The sequence below is a fragment of the Accipiter gentilis genome, chromosome 32, assembly GCF_929443795.1.
Source record: "Accipiter gentilis chromosome 32, bAccGen1.1, whole genome shotgun sequence".
Lineage (NCBI taxonomy): Eukaryota > Metazoa > Chordata > Aves > Accipitriformes > Accipitridae > Astur > Astur gentilis.
The window spans coordinates 15,819,598-15,836,005 of NC_064911.1; the positions used below are offsets into that span (position 1 = coordinate 15,819,598).

The 16,408-nt window shown below is 43.2% G+C and overlaps 1 protein-coding gene and 1 long non-coding RNA gene across 23 annotated transcripts in view; one reads left to right on the plus strand and one right to left on the minus strand.

Moving 5' to 3' along the window:
* The window catches only part of LOC126053083 (uncharacterized), an 83,868-nt gene extending 76,034 nt beyond the window's left edge, over positions 1-7,834 (minus strand). For all 5 annotated transcript variants that reach the window (XR_007510261.1, XR_007510262.1, XR_007510260.1 and 2 more), the window contains exons 1-2: positions 7,744-7,834; positions 2,686-2,847 (exon numbers count right to left, since the gene is read on the minus strand). This is a non-coding gene — a long non-coding RNA (uncharacterized LOC126053083). The remainder of the gene's footprint in view (positions 1-2,685; positions 2,848-7,743) is intronic.
* NR0B1 (nuclear receptor subfamily 0 group B member 1) overlaps positions 6,245-16,408 on the plus strand; it is a 48,484-nt gene continuing 38,320 nt past the window's right edge. For 4 of the 18 annotated variants that reach the window (XR_007510253.1, XR_007510251.1, XR_007510254.1 and 1 more), the window contains exons 1-3: positions 7,784-8,639; positions 9,053-9,145; positions 9,463-9,595. Coding sequence is in view for 3 of the 18 variants with exons in the window: in XM_049834720.1 (XP_049690677.1) it covers positions 7,186-7,771; positions 9,053-9,297 (831 nt within the window). In the remaining 15 variants the exon portion in view is untranslated. The other 14 variants (XR_007510244.1, XR_007510248.1, XR_007510249.1 and 11 more) reach the window with 11 other exon arrangements.

The following is a 16,408-nucleotide window of genomic DNA, read 5'->3' on the forward strand; positions in this document are numbered from 1 at the left end:
TGCACCTCACTTACAGCCATGGCACCCTGTGTGCGTGGATTCCAAGAAAAGTACAGGGTATTATGGCCAAGTCCCTGATCTGGACAACGTGAACAAGGGGATCATGGAGTACACTATAATATATCACTCTGCCTAGGTTCAGCCAAAAGTAACCACTCAGATACAACATTCTTTAGATTCCTGGTAAGGCATTTTCCTGAGTGATTTGACATACCAATTAAAACATCAGCACTATGCAGTATTAAATGGACAAAACACACTTATCAAGAAGAATATTTCCATCTCTAACTCAGAGGATGCCTAGGCATTCTTGGATGATGATGATCAATGGCGATGAGGAGAAGAAATCCTAGGCCAAGAAAGCTCTCCTCTTGGATTGCTGGACCTGTTCACATTAAATGCATTATAATGCAGACAAATGCAAAACTGAAACAAGAAAGGCATCCTACCTCTGTTAATAAACAGCTCTCTTGTGGAAAGAAGGAGATCAGAAAATTATTCAGAGAGTCACAGCAGGCAAGCAATCTAACATGAGTTCCCAGTGAGATAATGACTCAAAAAAGTTTATATGATCCTTTAATGTATGAGAGCTAGAGTAATGAATGTGAGTTGAGGAATGACTATGTATCTCTCTATCACACTGTTGAGAATAGCATAATTGGAATATTCTGTGCATTTCTGATGTCCACTCTTCAAAGGGTGTTAGAAATTGGCAAAATGGCCACAAAGGACATCAATGGAATAGGCCTTCAGACAAAAAACATGTTCAGAGTGTTAGTTTTCAAGCTCTGCCTGTAAGCTGTTTCACTTATTAAAAGATGAGTTACTACTGACAGGCATAATTCCTGTGTTCTTAAATTAGTAGGGAAAGGTGTATCAGGAGCCTAGAAGTTATAAGCTGAATCTGGAAAGTAGTAGTGCAGTGTTAATTTTAGACAGTAAGAGTGATAAAATCCTGGATAAACAGACAGTGAGGTGGTGGGCTTTTACCTCTGGGACTGAGTTTTCAAATCAAAAATGAATGGTTTCCTGCAGAGGCATAGAGAAGGGCAGAAGTTGCACTTCAGTCAACAAAAGCTCAGTGTTTAACAGTGCCTTTAGGAAGTCCAACAAGGGGAGCTGGTGGTTCCAGCCAGCCTTAAAGTCTCTGAATCTCAGACTAGCCAAGGATGTTGTCTGGCTGCAGCTGAGATAGATTAAGATGTTAGTACTTCTCACTGTACTTCAGGCTATCAATGGCTGCAAGTACACTAGATGTACCAACATAACTGCCGGGTCACTCCCTAACCCAGTGTTGTTGAAAAGATCTAGGTTAGCAAAATCCTGTCTTTAAAGAGGGTAAGCCAACCTGATTATTTTGACAAAACTGAAGATGTAGTCTATCTTGTCTGCCAGCAGGACAGAATGCCAAATGATTTTTCTGCTAGCTACAGAAGTGTGTATTTTAGAAACCTGGTGAATTGTGATTGAAGCAAAGAATGTAGCTAAAGAACTGCAGAAGTTATTTGAAGATTATAAATATTTGAGATACAGATTTTAGATTTTAGGGTGAACCTATAAATCACTTATGCATCTGTCAAACTCATGTATGAAGAATGGTAAAAAGGAAATAAATAATTTTCTAATACCACAACATGAAACTGATTTAAGGAGAAATTATATCACTGATTCACCAGAAGGACGGTATTTTAAAATATCTAACTTGGGTGAAATATGTCTGAATTAAAATCTATGGAAAAATGTATAGATTTTAAAAGCCCTCACATTGCTTTTCAGATAAAATGCATGCTTACTTATAAGCTTATTTAAATGTAAATTTTTTATGAGTAGCATATCCCATGATATTACTCACAAATGTAAGTTTATTTGTGAACCTGTCAGTCTCAGTCAATCGGCTGCAATAACGTATGTATTTATACAGAAACGTCAACTTAAGAATTGGTGTAACGGATCCATAGTGTCCTATTGCCATAGTAGTGCTAGAATGTGTTTTATTCTTTATGCCACAACCTTGAACAGTGTCTTAAAGAGCTTAATTTACCAGCTTTTTGCCTGTTATTCATCTGTTGTTCTGTATCAGCAATGTATTCCTCAAGGCAAATAAATGTAATAAGCTCAGTAATTCAAAGGTATTTCTACACCAGTATTTTATAACACAATTCCCTTATTCATGTGTCATTAGGAGGAGTACAGATCAATTTCAGATAGCATTTAAAAGATTAATTTAAAACCAAAGATTGCTACAAGCCCTCTCCCTCCTACCCCTAGTTTTTCTGCTCTCAAGGTTTAGGGTTTTGCCTCCCTGAGGGAGCAGTTCCACATGGTGGCTGAGTGGAATAATGGCTTGCAGCCATAGTCCCGCTCTTTCCCCTTTCTCCTCCCACTCCTGGAAGGGAGGTCAGGCCACTCCTTTCCACCTGCTCCAGCACTGGTCTGATCCCTAGCTGAATGAGTTCAGTTCAGTGAACTGGCAGAAAATTGCATGTTTTTTCTTGATGGCCTAGACTTTTTGCTGATTCAGCCAAGCAAAATTCTGCCATATCACAACTGTTACAGCTTGTCAGATTGGGCAGAAACTTCAAAACATTACGGGGGAAAATAAAGCAAGGAGAGCACATTTCAAGGCTACTTTTCTTGTAATGACTTACAAAAATTCTGCCAGCTTAATAAAAGGATTTGGCTTACCTAGGAGTCACGTGAGTGCCAGAGCTGGCACAAGGAAAGCAAGTGCACCTGTGGAAGTCACTCTTTCAGCTCCAATGAGCTCCTAGATTGGCTCGGCTGGTCTTATGGGACTGCACTCCTAAGATGCCACACTGGGAGAAGTCTGGGAGCTGTACGAACTCACTTTGGACAAAAAAAAAAAAATAATAAAAAAAAATTACTTATATTTAAACACTGAAATGGCCAACCCCCAATAGCATACCTAAATGGTTTTAGATTGCAGGGACCCACAGCTCTTTACAGAACCCAAAAATTAATCTTTTTTTAATGAGGAGCTGAGTGCCTTTAACTGGAAAAAGCTGATAGTGTTGCTTCTCTTCCCCTCATTTTGCCTCCTCCAAAACATAGTTTCACTAGCTAAGGTGAATTAGCATATAGGTGCAACAAAAAAAGGTCAGGGATATGTGAAGGCCTCCTTAAATTGGCTATCTGCCAGTGGAAATATGACAGTTAAGTGCATGGTCCAACAACAGTAAATTCAAATTCAGGATGCCTACTTCTGTATCCAAAATGCCATGGCTCAGGTAGCATCAATCAGGCTCTTAATATGATCCTCCCAAGGAATCCATTGCCCATCAAGAAAGGAGACAACAGTGCCATCAGGGATACATGGTACAGCATATAGGTAGAACATTACTCATGGCGATACTTTTCCTTTAATCCCCACTTATTTTCAAGTAAACACTCCAGTAAAACAGGGGAACTGTGCATGGTGGTCAGTCTAACAAATGGGCAGTCACAATGAGAAACACATGAAAAACAGCAATATACTTAAATTCCAAAACTTTGTTTTAATGGAGTGTCTCTTATACAAAAGACATCTTGCCAATCATATCCTTGTAACATATTCCACACTCAACCCTTTTTTTCCAGAGAAAAAGTTAACTTCGCTTGTGCTAATCACCAAACTGAGTCTCAGTTTTTCATCTGATCTTGAGATCAAATTTTATTTTTCAGCATTTAAACTGGAAGGAATAGTAGGTGTTTAGAGGATATCAGGATCCAATTCCCTATTGGAAAAAAGCTCTCTCTCGAGCTAATGATGCACTAAAGCACTGACAGCATAAAAACAAATGCTTGTTTGGTCTTGTTCTGAAACTGAAGTCTTGCCCTCTGGCCAAGAACCAAATGTGCTACCAGATGAGTGATACAGAGACACTGAAGAGCAACATGAAACAGTAAGACTGCCAAGACTGCACTATATCACCCTCACATCCAAGGCTTTTGTCTGAGTTTAAAAAAAATAATGACCCACAACCCCTCCCCCCCCAAAGAAAAACAACCAAAAAAGTCACGAATAAGTACTCCTTTGACTGGAGGCATGTAAATCTATACATGACTGTACCATAAGGAGCTTGGTAACACTCATGTAACATCAGATCTCTTAGCAGAAATCGGACACATCCAGTTTTTGCTGAAAGTGTTTCTGTGCATTTTCCGTCAAAACAATTATCTGTCTGTGAGGGATTTTTTTTTTTCTTTTTGGTTTTAAATAGAAAGCTTTGTTGCCTTTAATTTAGTTTGACTGCTATGGTCAGGCAGAACTCAGACTTGAAAATAAAGACTGTTCAAATTGCTAAACTTCAATGTGAAAAACACTAATAAGTATTTCTAGGACATTCTTCATGTTTTAGCTGGGAAAGGGATGATCTACCCTGAAAAAAATGACATGTACATTAGGATACATTAAGATACATAAAGAGTTAGAAAGAGAGAAATGAGTGGTTACATGCAGTCATGAGGAGGTACACTTATAACTACAGTGATGTAATTTCTGGCACTGCATAGTAAATCAAGTTTCAGTTTCAGTATGGGATACCCATGCTGACATAGTTATCAAAGACAAAGCCCTTCTGTGTACGTTGGTTTAGAAAATAAACTGTGTCAGCAAAACCACTATAGGACAGTAACACTGCATCTACATTTGAGACTTGGTTGAAAGAAAAATGCCTTGAAAATTAAACACCTGCAACCAATATAGCCACATCAGGAAAAATTTCTATTGTAGACCTGGTATAAAAGCTAAATATCGCCTGTGTCTATGGCCCTGTGTAAGCAGCATCCTCCCATAAGAAGCAGAATGTTCCCACAATCGGAGTCCAAGGTCGAAACTGCAAGGGCAATGATCTGAGTCTCGACTGTACACTTTCCCATAGATACCTTCCAAGTCACAAACTCATAAAAACCACAATTAGATTCCACAGTCAGTCTAGTAATATGTACCTCATGGGAGAAGTGCTAGTCAAACCAACTAAAAGCTTAGGGATACTCATTTTCTAAAACTTGGCAAGATTTATCTCTGAAGTTAGTGGAATCCCCGCCCCCACTCCCCCCCCAAAAAAACCACAAAACAAAACCCACCAGCAAACCCACAAAAAAATAAGAAGAAGGAAGAAGACTAAAAAGGTAAAAAGAAACCCTCTAAAATCCCAACGTAACAATGTTGAGAAAACACTGATGAATACAACAGGGAACAACAGAGAATGGCAAGGAAATGTTCTAGAGAAGTAAATGAGTGTTTTCCCATTATCAGCGATACCTTTCAAATGAAAAATCTGGTAACACTTGATATTATTAAATTTCTTTTGGAATTCTAAGCATTATTTTTTCTTAAAGGATGTTCGGTGAAACGTCATTGCTACTCCAGGGACCCAACTGACCTGTCTGCAAACTGTAGACATCACTTCACTGATGCAGTATAACAGTTCTCCCCTACTGCAAAGCCAATAAAGGGCTTTATCATATTTGGGTCTGTGAAAAAAATGCATTTCATAGGTAAAACCAAAGGTATAGTACTCCAGATTGTGGACAACCTGCATTTGGAAAACAAGGTCTACTTGAGGCAGATAACTCACCAGTGCTTTATATAAAAGTGCCTTTTGTGCTGTTTGTAAAGAATAGCCCTTCTGAGTCCAATTGTGAAGAAATACTTGGAGAAAAAGGACCTATGTAAGCTGATAGGGTGGGACTGACTTCACAGGGAAAAGAAATTGCTGAGATTCAGCCTGAAGTCATTCTGTTTCTAAGAAATCCAAAGCACTCAATGATATTTGCTTAAAAAACATGCATACTTTTATTGAAAGAAAATGTGGCTTTCCAGGGGTCATTTAGACATCCCTTGGTAGCAAATAGTGATGGAGCAGGTACAGAAGGTTGCTTGCAACTGGCTGCTTTCTCTAAATCTGTGCCAAAGTTCTTCCAGATCACATGAAGCATAAAAAGTTTGTTTTAACCCACATGCAGCACACAGAAGTAACTCTTTACTGTACTCTTCTCTGCTGCACCTACTTTTAGTTAGGCTAACTGAGAAAGTAAATGTGCTTATTTTTCATTCAAGAGTAAAATCACATTTGGACAAGCACTATTCCCATATCCCTCCTGTGTAAACATCAAGCCTGAAAGGATTATTTCCTTGCTTTGGAGTCCATATGCCACTCAGAGGAGATGGGTCTCAGAAAAGTAGGTATCTGAGTCTAGAAGGAAAGATTCACTTCAGAACAAGCAGAGCCTAAAAGGAAAATCAAAATGTTTTAAACCGATGGATGGAACAACATAAGATCAGAAAGATGAGCCATGCATTGCAAAGCAGAGGAAGGGAATTATTCACGGGGGGTGGTTTCGTAGGGGACCCACATAGAGGCTGCAGGGGCACAAGCCCCACAACACCCTGATGGAGCCTTGCTTGCCCCCCAAACTCACAGAGCCACCCTGGTTTGGGCAGGAGCATGCCTGCTTCTCCCTCCCCGCACAGCAGAACTGAGGTGTTAATTAGGCACACGGGACAGCACTCTTTAGGACAGGCACATGTAAAAGCCCTTGGCATCATTAGCGGCGTCTCCTCTTTCCCCTCCACCGCGAATTGCATTCCTCGGACCAATTCCGCCCTTCCTCCCCTCAAAACACCTTCTCCTGCCTCACACCGCTCGGCTGCACGCCGGCCGCCATTTTGCGACGAGGCCCCGCGGGGCTCTCAGGGGCCGACGGCGGAGGGCAGGAGGGGAAGGCCTCGTCCCACCCTGTCCTGCTCAAAAAAGCCCGGGATAACATAAAACGGGCCGGAGGGGGAAAGAAGGGGCGAGAAGGAAGGGGGAGAGAGGGCCGGGCGAGGAGGGGGGCGTTTGGCCGCTCATCGCGCCGCAGCCGATAGACAGGGGCGGCCGCCTCGCCGGCTCCCTCTAGGCATCGCTGTCTCAGGAAAGGAGGAGGGTTTTCTTTTTTTTTTTTTTTCCTCTATTCCTCCCCCCCCTCTCTTCCAGCCAGTAAAGAGTGTCTGCCCCTTTGAACCGCTGGTACAGCGCCTGCGGCTGCACACACACACGCACACACACGCACAGCCGCCGGCTATAAATTAGTTACGAGCCGGGCAGAGGGCGAGCAGTGCGCGTCTCCCAGCGGGCCGAGGCGGCGGGGACCGCGGCCGCCCCTCCGAGCCGACCGACCGGCCTTCCACCCCGGGGTGCCATGGCGTGCGTGGAGCGCTGCCGGTGCTGCACGGAGAGCAGGCGGCACAGCAGCATCCTCTACAACATCCTGAGGAGCGAGGAGCGGGCGGCCTGGCCGGCGGGGCAGGGGCCGAGGCGGGGGCAGGCGGCCGGCGGCTGCCCCTGCGGGTCGCGGCGGCGGGTGGCCCTGAAGAGCCCGCAGGTGGCGTGCAAGGCGGCCTCGGCGGTGCTGGTGAAGACTCTGCGCTTCGTCCAGAACGTGCCCTGCTTCCAAGAGCTGCCCCTGGACGAGCAGCTCCTGCTGGTCCGCAGCTGCTGGGCGCCCCTGCTGGTGCTGGGGCTGGCGCAGGAGCGGGTGCACTTCGAGACGGTGGAGAGCGCCGAGCCCAGCATGCTGCAGCGGATCCTCACCACCCGGCGGCAGGGCGAGCAGACCCCGCCGAGGGGACCGGCGCCGGGCCGGCCTCACCACGGCCCCGGCGGCCCCCACCTGCCCTCGGCCGGCGAGATTCAGGCTATCAAGGGCTTCCTGGCCAAGTGCTGGAGCCTGGATATCAGCACCAAAGAGTACGCTTACCTCAAGGGGACGGTGCTCTTCAACCCGGGTGAGTGACCGGGCGGGGCGGGGGGGGGTCTCTCTCTCTCTCTCTCACAGGCGGCGAGCGGGCTGACGGGGAGAGCCCGCCCGTATCCCCAGCGAAACGCGGCCGACCCGCGGCTTTTCCTCAGGGGGAAGGAGGTAGCGGAGGAGGGAGACGCGGAGGAAGGTTTCACCCGCTGTGCCCTCTTCAGGGCCGGCAGCGGCCGCCCCCCGCCGCCTGCCTTTACCGCCTGGAGGGCGTCCGGCTGCGGCTAGGTCGGGGGTCCCGGCGCCTTCTGCAGAGGTTTTCGGCGAACAAAACAAACCCCAGGCAGTCGCTTAGGGAAAGTTAGGAGTCAGGAGCGGTTCCCGGCTCGTTTCCGAGCGGGGCGCCTGGCGGCGTCTCCTCAGAGGCCGGGGCGGGGGGGGGGACGACGGTCACCGGCTGTGGCGGGTCTAAGCGTGCTGTGCCCGGGAGGTCTGCCCGCCGTGGAAAGCGAGCAAGGCAGGGCTCCGGGAACAAAGTGCTGTTTGTAGCATTTATGATGGTTTTTGGGGGGTTTAGCCATCGTCTCTCGGTGTGGAGATTTCCATAGGTGTAGCTCTGCCAAGGGATTGATGGTCGTGTCGGTGACCTGCCTGAAAGGTAGCCGGCGGGTGAGATAGGGCAATTCCTAAATATGCCACTACCGCGTGGAAGTGGGACGTGGCTCTTCCGTGCTCCCACTGTCAAACTGTTGGTTAGACTGAAAAGGGGAAATCCTGCACGCTCTGTCGTTCTGTACCCTTACTGTGGTTGACCAGGAAACTTTCTGTGGTACGCTGGAGTTAATGCTGCCTGCCACCTGTAATCTGGAGCTACTCAGAAACAGCTGTCAAAAGATGCCTAAAATGTGAATGATGCATTTTGTAGGAGTGAACAAGTTAACAAGTTATTTTTATTGTCTTCCCCGCTGTTTACAGATCGCATCTGTCACTCTACAGGTGTCTCAGAGAGCATTCTTCAAAGTTTTTGTTTTATCAGCTCATCTATTTAACGCTTAAGTGAATGTTGGCAAACGTTGTATTTCAAGTTTGTGTAGTGGAGTATTATTGGACATCCAGAACACCAACATGATAAGATTTTGAACTGCCCTGTAGAACTTGGCGTGTTGATTCAGCATACAAGAAGTCCTCTAGCCATTTCATTTGTTTCATTCCTTGAGTGATAAATACAATCTGTAAGCTGTTAGTAGTTGTTCTGTAAGAAGACTGTTATTTTGTAGACAAAACCTATGTAAGCAAAATAATTTATTTTTCTTTTCAGATCTACCTGGACTGCAGTGTACACAGTACATTGAAGGACTGCAGAGGGAAGCACAACAAGCTCTAAATGAACATGTCAGACTCATTCACAGAGGTGATGAAGCCAGATTTGCCAAGCTGAATGTTGTTCTATCCTTGTTAAGATCTATTAATGCTAATGTGATTGCCGAACTATTCTTTAGGCCCATCATTGGAGCAGTGAACATGGATGACATGCTTTTGGAAATGCTTTGTGCAAAATTATAAAGGCATGTAAAATAATGAAAATAAATCCAATGCAAAGGAAGCCCTAGAGCAGAATAGTGTAAAGTACTGTAAATAAACTAACTTATTGTTTTTACATAGATAGTATTTTTGTATTCCATAATAAAATATTCTTTGAGTTCTGACATTAATTTTTATTTAACACAGTGTTTTTGGAATAAGATTACAGTCATCAAAGCAAGCTTTATGGTTGTGGAGAATGTTCATATCCAAAGCCAACTGGCTGTTCTTTTACCATGTCTCTGAATAAAGATCACGCTTACGATATTGTACTTTCAAGGTGAGTAATCACTGCTTTTTCAAAATAAGCAGCAGTCTAGGTTTACATTTTAAACATAGTTGGCATACAGAAGGGGGAAAGAACAAGCCATTTACTTCACATATTTCAGTAATATTAAAATAGGGTACCATCGTCAGTTCTGCTCATAGTTCGGATACTGGCTCTGTGAAAGGCTTACTGAAGTCAGTGAACTACTTCTGTTGACTTTAACAGAGTTGAAGTCGATAAAGAACATTAAAATATTCACCTAAGGCTTTCTTCTGTATGGGGAAAATGTGTTAGGAATATTTTGAGACTTAAAGTAGCTTGGCCAAGTTGTAACACTGGGAGTAAAACATTCCATTCTGCACACATTGGGCTCCAGGAGAGGACAGTAACTCTATTCCCCAAAAGAGCAAACAAAAATGCCTCTAAAAATATCCAAACAGCAGATGCTTTACGGGGTCAGGAGAACTACTGATATGCACTCCGTGTTTTTCTTTGCTTTTCATCTAGGTAATTGCTAGGTAGGATTTTGAAAGCCAGATACTTCAGGCTACTTTATTCCTACAGAAATACAAAATTATTATGCTGAAACATGGTGTACTGCTGGCACATCCATCAGAATTTGTCAGCTAGAATGAAGATGTCTTAATTAAGCATCAAGCTTATACATTCTTTTTTCTTTGTTTTGTTTTGGCCTTGATCCTTTCTCCCAAAGCAGTTGTTTGTATTGAAAAAAGTCCTATTTTAAAAGGGAAAATCAGTGATTTAAGGGAGATTTCTCTCATGATTTTCCTTTCTCTGTGTGCAGTTTTCTAGCCTTTCCCCTGGGGAGTATTGGTAAAAAATGGAGAGAGAAGTGTGACAGCGTTCCTGAAGTAAAAGTTACCAGCAACTCTATGTATTGTTCACATATACATTAACCACTAGCAATAGGAGGTGTTTTTTAAAACACCATTAATAAAAGTTGAGGCAGTTACTCTCCTTAATAGGAGGTGTGTGGGGAAGAGAGGAACGCGTTTGAAGAGCTTTCTTTTGCTGCCACCTTGCGCAAAGGATAATCACAGCTCCTACACTCAGGTAAGGAGCAGGGGGGACACTTGTTATCTTGTACCTGCCCTACCTTTGGAGAGGCAGCCAACTATTCCTAGGGGGACAACTTCACCCATAAGTAGTACCACAGATCGGGATTGCCATGGCAATAAAAATCTCATCATGGACTAGGATGCTGTCACTGAGCAAACAAAACAAAGCAAGAAACACAATCTCCATCCTGAAAAGCAATGGTATAGCTTATATGCACACTCTTTGGTGCTTACATAACTGGGTAGGGCTGTATGCCCTGAGGAGCTCCCCAAAAATGCCAAAGAACAAAAAGTATGTAAGTAACATGCTCTTCACTACCAGTCCAGACTTCAGACCAGTTCAGACCATAATACAGCAGGCTTAGTCTATGTTGATGCCTTTATATGTACGCACACATGCATGTAAACATACATAGCAAAGACAAATATATAGAGAATTATTTACTGTGTATGTATAAATGTTTCATGAGTTTACAATAGCTTCTGAGCTTATCTAACATCTGTAACATAAATATATATGTATATGTTTCCCTCTGTGAACAGCATATAAGCTTACAATAGTTAGGATGTCAGTTTCAAGGATGCTGACAAAGAAAGCTCTTCACAAAAGCACAAAGCATGATGATAAAACTTTTAAGTAGTGGTTAATGGCAGAAGATGAATCTGTGGTAAAGACTAAAAAAAAAATTCAACAGCCTCAGATTAAAACAACTTCATCTCCACTGAGAATTTGTTAATATGCACACTAGCATTCAGACTTTTCTGCTGAGTGGCAGAAGAGACTTTGTGGGAGTACTCCTAACAACGAATTGTAATAGCTGAACCTTTGTCACAGGCAAGGATTTTCAGCTGACGAGTCACTTTGAGACAGTTTGGATCTATTGTGCCACTAAATACAAAAGTTTTCATGACTCAGGTGGACCTGCTTACATCTCTAGGTTTGATATCTGAACAAATTCTGTATTCTGCTCAATTTTCTGAAGGTTGTCATGAGAAATGTTGCTTCTGTGCACAATGAATCCACCTTGAACTCGCTGTACTCATCATATTTTTCTTGGACCAGCAATACTGTTAGTCATTTAGCTGTTGTCTATTCAAATGGAAGCACCTGGGAACAGTAAGTAGGAAATCTGAATGGGAAAACCATTTTATCAAGGCTTTCTGCAGAGAACTGGCAAAAGATGTGTCTCTTCATAGGTCAGAGGAACAGGAATGACAAAGCAAGAAATTAAAAACTGACTTGTGGGAGGAACCAAGCTGAAGGCTTGGAGATCCACGCAGGAACTGGAGAGAAGAGACTAGTATGGTTCTGGAAGAGAGTGGGGAAGGGTCTGATTTTAGTGTGGGGACAATGTGCCAAGAGCTGACTGGAAGCAGGCAGAGAGAGATTGTAACTCACAGGACGAGGCAGACCTTGGGCAAAAGGGTGCCTGTGGGAGGACTCTGTGTCAAGTCCAGAAAATATTGCAGAGCAGGGAAGAACCTACCCCAGGAGCTGACCCAGAGGAGGCCACGGGCATCCTCACCAACCGGTCCGGGTGGCCTGTTCTCTTCTCCACCAGTGCCTCTGCTGAAGAAGGGGCCACAGTGGCAGCTGTGATGAGCGAGCTGCTCGGTCTTTGCTAGCAGAAGTAAGCAAAACTACTCTGTTGCCCCAGACCTTTGATGCTGGGTGCTCTACAGCACAGTTTTCCACCGGCAAAGACCGCTTTCCAGTTCAGATATTAACATGGCTTCTGAGGATTTTTAAGCATTTTCTCTGCTCTCTATCCCCAGCATTCTGGGCATGAATCTTCTCACGAGCACGGGGTTTTTCCAGCCCTCTGGGAAGTTAGGAGGCGTTTTAACTAAGAGCAGCCTCCCAAGCAATTTAATCCTGCAATCCCCACAGTGACTGTCCCAGATAGATAGAAGCGGTGCTGTACAAAAAGCCATTCCCATCCCACCCCAGCGTAGATGCCCATCGCCTGTGGTCAGGACTGCCACGCCGGCAGTCTAGGCACCGGCTTCTAATCACAAAGCGCCATTCGGCGGCGGTTACCGCTGCGCGATATCCTTCCCTCTGAAGAGATCTGAGAAAGGATAATACGGAAACAAACTCGCATTTTTAGTTATTGTGGTTACGAGTGTTTCTTTTAGATAAGAAAAAGCATGGCATTCATTTATAATCTCGCTTTTCCAAGTTTAACATATAACCTTTGGGTAGTCTTTCTAACAGTTTATTTTAAACTTCGGAGCAGTTTGCTGTTGTGAATAAACTGTGAATGCTGTTAATGCCTAATAAACAGTAACTTTGCTCCCAAAGGAGGGGTTCTGCAACCTAAATTTTCTTGTTTTGGTGTGACCTCATATACTGGCTTGAATTTATTATACTGTCAGTCATTTTCATTTCTCTTCAAAGACAGAACTTATTCCTCTAGTGGACCTTCTGGGAATTGCAATATATGGCAAAAATAAAAATAAAATAATACAATAATAAAATAAAATAAGACAAAATAAAACAAAATAAAACTAAATATCAGAAAGCCAGTTGGGGATCTGTTTTTCTTTCATTGAAAAAACATCCCAAACAGTGTAGGCAAGTGTTACATCAAGACATTTTGAAATTTTGAGATGCAGCTTGAGATCTGTGCATACATATTAACTTAGCACTCTTTAACGCTTGCTTTACCTTATGGAAGTCTAGTATTTTAAATCCAAAATGTACATAAGTAAGATTCAATAGCCGAAACAACTTGAGACTGGCAGAGGAACTTTGACAAAAATGTCCTTAAATCAACAAGCACTGTGAGGTCACAGGGCTATAACTTGTTAGTTGGCACTGTACGCAAATCCACAAATCATTCACGTTGTTGATATAAATCAGTAGTCATTTCACTGCTTATGTCAGCAATGAAATTGGCCCAGCTTCTTTTAGATATTGACACCCTGCCTAGATGTAGGTAAATAACCACAGGAGTGCTCATACAAGCACACATGATACACAAACACCTTTTCTTCGGTGTGTACTTAGGTTATATAAGGAAAATTGCACTAGTTTCAGGTTCAGAAAAAAGAACTTGTCCTTTCGTTTTATATAACCACTCACCGTTTTGACGCATAGGATGACTTTCACCTTGCTTAAACTGAGCTGTCTGAAAAGTTGTCGTGCAGTCTAGTTGGGGCATCAAGGCTCTGCCTGGAGCGGGTGGAGAGGCACAAAGACCTCCCGATGGCGCTGGATCCCAGCGTACCTCTTTTACGGCGGTGTTGTTGATTTGTACTTTGCAGAATAAGGCTAGATTCAGGTTATACACTGACCTATCAATCACTACAGTTTGGCAAAGTGAAACCTGGAGCCTTTGGAGTCACTTCTGGCAAAGCATTAGTCGTCTTCTCTCAGCCGAGACTGTAGTCCAGCTTCTCACATAGACACGTGTCCCTACACAGGTACAGATGAGTAGCAAAATATAGCAGGACAATTCATATCTTCTTTTTCTAATGGGGCTGGGTTAAGAGAAAGAACAAAAAAGTCAGTAAAGCCTACAAGAGCAGAAGAGAGGTATTTAGAAAGAAACTTTTCTACACATAGCAACATTCATGCTAGGAGCTAGCAGGCCTGCTGCTCCAGGTTTTAAGTACACAACTAATATCTGCCATCTTTAAATAAGAATTAGCCAAAGAAAATGAATCCATTTCTCAAAGAAAGAGAGAATCCAGTTTATTTTGTCTCGCTTGACAGATCTTTTTCTTATTTTTGAAACTGAAATGAGCTGTTAGGGCTCAGTGACCAAATGACCAAAATGATCAGTACTGGAATAAGGATGCTTTTTTTTTCCCCCCTTCTCTCTGTTTTTTCCCCCCCATCTTTTCCCATCTGATCTTTACTGGATCAGGAAGCCATAGGAACAGACATGACTCTGTGTTCAGAAGATTGCAACTTAGCAGGCAGTCATCCAGTGTGCTACTACTTTGTCAAGAACTCTGGTGTCCTGGTGAACCAGAGCTGGATGTGATCTTTAGGGAGGATTTCTGGAAAGCTGGGGAGCAGTGTTATATTTCTAATGTCTGGAATGATTAGGTAGAAACCCTGCTTCTCAATCAATTGACTCTCCAATAAGGTAAAGAGAGCAAAATCCTGTTGCAGGTGGGATCTGAGCTGGGAACATCAGCTGTTCCAAAACAAGGTGAAATGACTGAGGAAACTTTTATGACCTTTAACGTGTAAGTTATTTCTATCTAATTTCCAGACAAGCTAAACAGTGCTGAAGTTGAGGGATGTAAGAGTGACAGCTGAGTGGGCTCTGATAAAGAAGTCCCAAAGCTCAAGAAGTTACCGCTTTTAAACTGATTTGCAACAGCTTCTTTCTATCACTTCTGTGATATTTGAGTTCTGAATAGAAAACTTTCACTGACATTTGCTGTGGACAAATTATCACAGCCCAGTTAACATGGAGTAACTCTTTAAATTAAGGTTAAGTGGATCATGCAGCTGAACTTTAAGGCACTTAATGGGAATCAGCTGGAACTAGTTACTCTATCTAGAAATTCTGCTCAGAAACAGCTCAGACGTTGAAAGTCCAGCTCAATTAGAAGAACTGTGCCCTCCTGTGCCTGAATACATACCCCAGCTCTGCAGCAAAACTACAGTGGGTACGGCAGCAGTTTTCTCTCTTGGTTCTCTTCCTCCCTGCCTCATGGTGCTTTGGTTTTCATAGGAAGGTCATCAAGTATGTGGGCTGAAAGTAAGTTGTGATTTCTTCCAGTTAGGTCTTTGAGCTGGAAAACCATAGAAGGGTAATTGAACAAAGAAACCCTTTTTCCATCAGTTATTTTAGTACAGAACAGTAAAGGTGACAAGAGAAAAAAAAAAAAAGAAGATAAGCAGAAAAGCTAAAACAGGTTATAAATTATAGTGGGTATATATTCTGTTCTTCTAAGTAGGTGTATGGCTGGAAGGGATTTTGGGTGATCATCTAATCCATCCTCCTGTCCTGACAGGATGAATTATATACCATGTTATACCTGACAAGAGCTTATCTAACCTGTCTTTAAAAATTTCAGTGATGAGGTCTCTAAGACACCCCCATTCAGTCTATTTCTGTGTTAATACCCTTAAAATTTGAAAGTTGTCTGGGCATCTAAGCTGACCCTTCTGTATTGTAATATAATCCCTCATTTTCTTAATTTATTCACCAGCCACACAGATAAACTTTGTGGCAGAAGACCCTTGCATATTTGAAGGCTATTAATCTTAAATTTTGTGGAAAGCTACTTGCCTGAATTCTTTCATTACCATTTTGGTAAAGCAGAACACTTTTCTAACCTTGTGGTTGTAGTACTTGATGTTAAATGCGGATATATTTGAAATATCTTTTGGATTTTCTTTTTTCAAGGTGGTCTTGACACTTGTGATATCTTAAAACTCAACTGATCTAAACAGTTAGAAATACCCTAGAGGGTCTGTTCTTAAACTGTCAATGTGGGTGGGTGTGCTGGTTTTGGCTGGGATTGAGTTAATTTTCCTCACAGTAGCTGGTATGGGGCTCTGTTTTGGATTTGTGCTGAAAACAGTGCTGATAACCGAGGGATGTTTTGGTTACTGCTGAGCAGGGCTTACCCAGAGCCAAGGGCTTTTCTGCTCCTCAAGGGCTTTTTTTCTGCTCCAGCGCGGAGGCTGGGGGGGCACAAGGAGTTGGAGGGGACACAGCCGGGACAGGTGACCCCGACTGACCCGAGGGATATCCCAGACCATGGGACGTCGTGC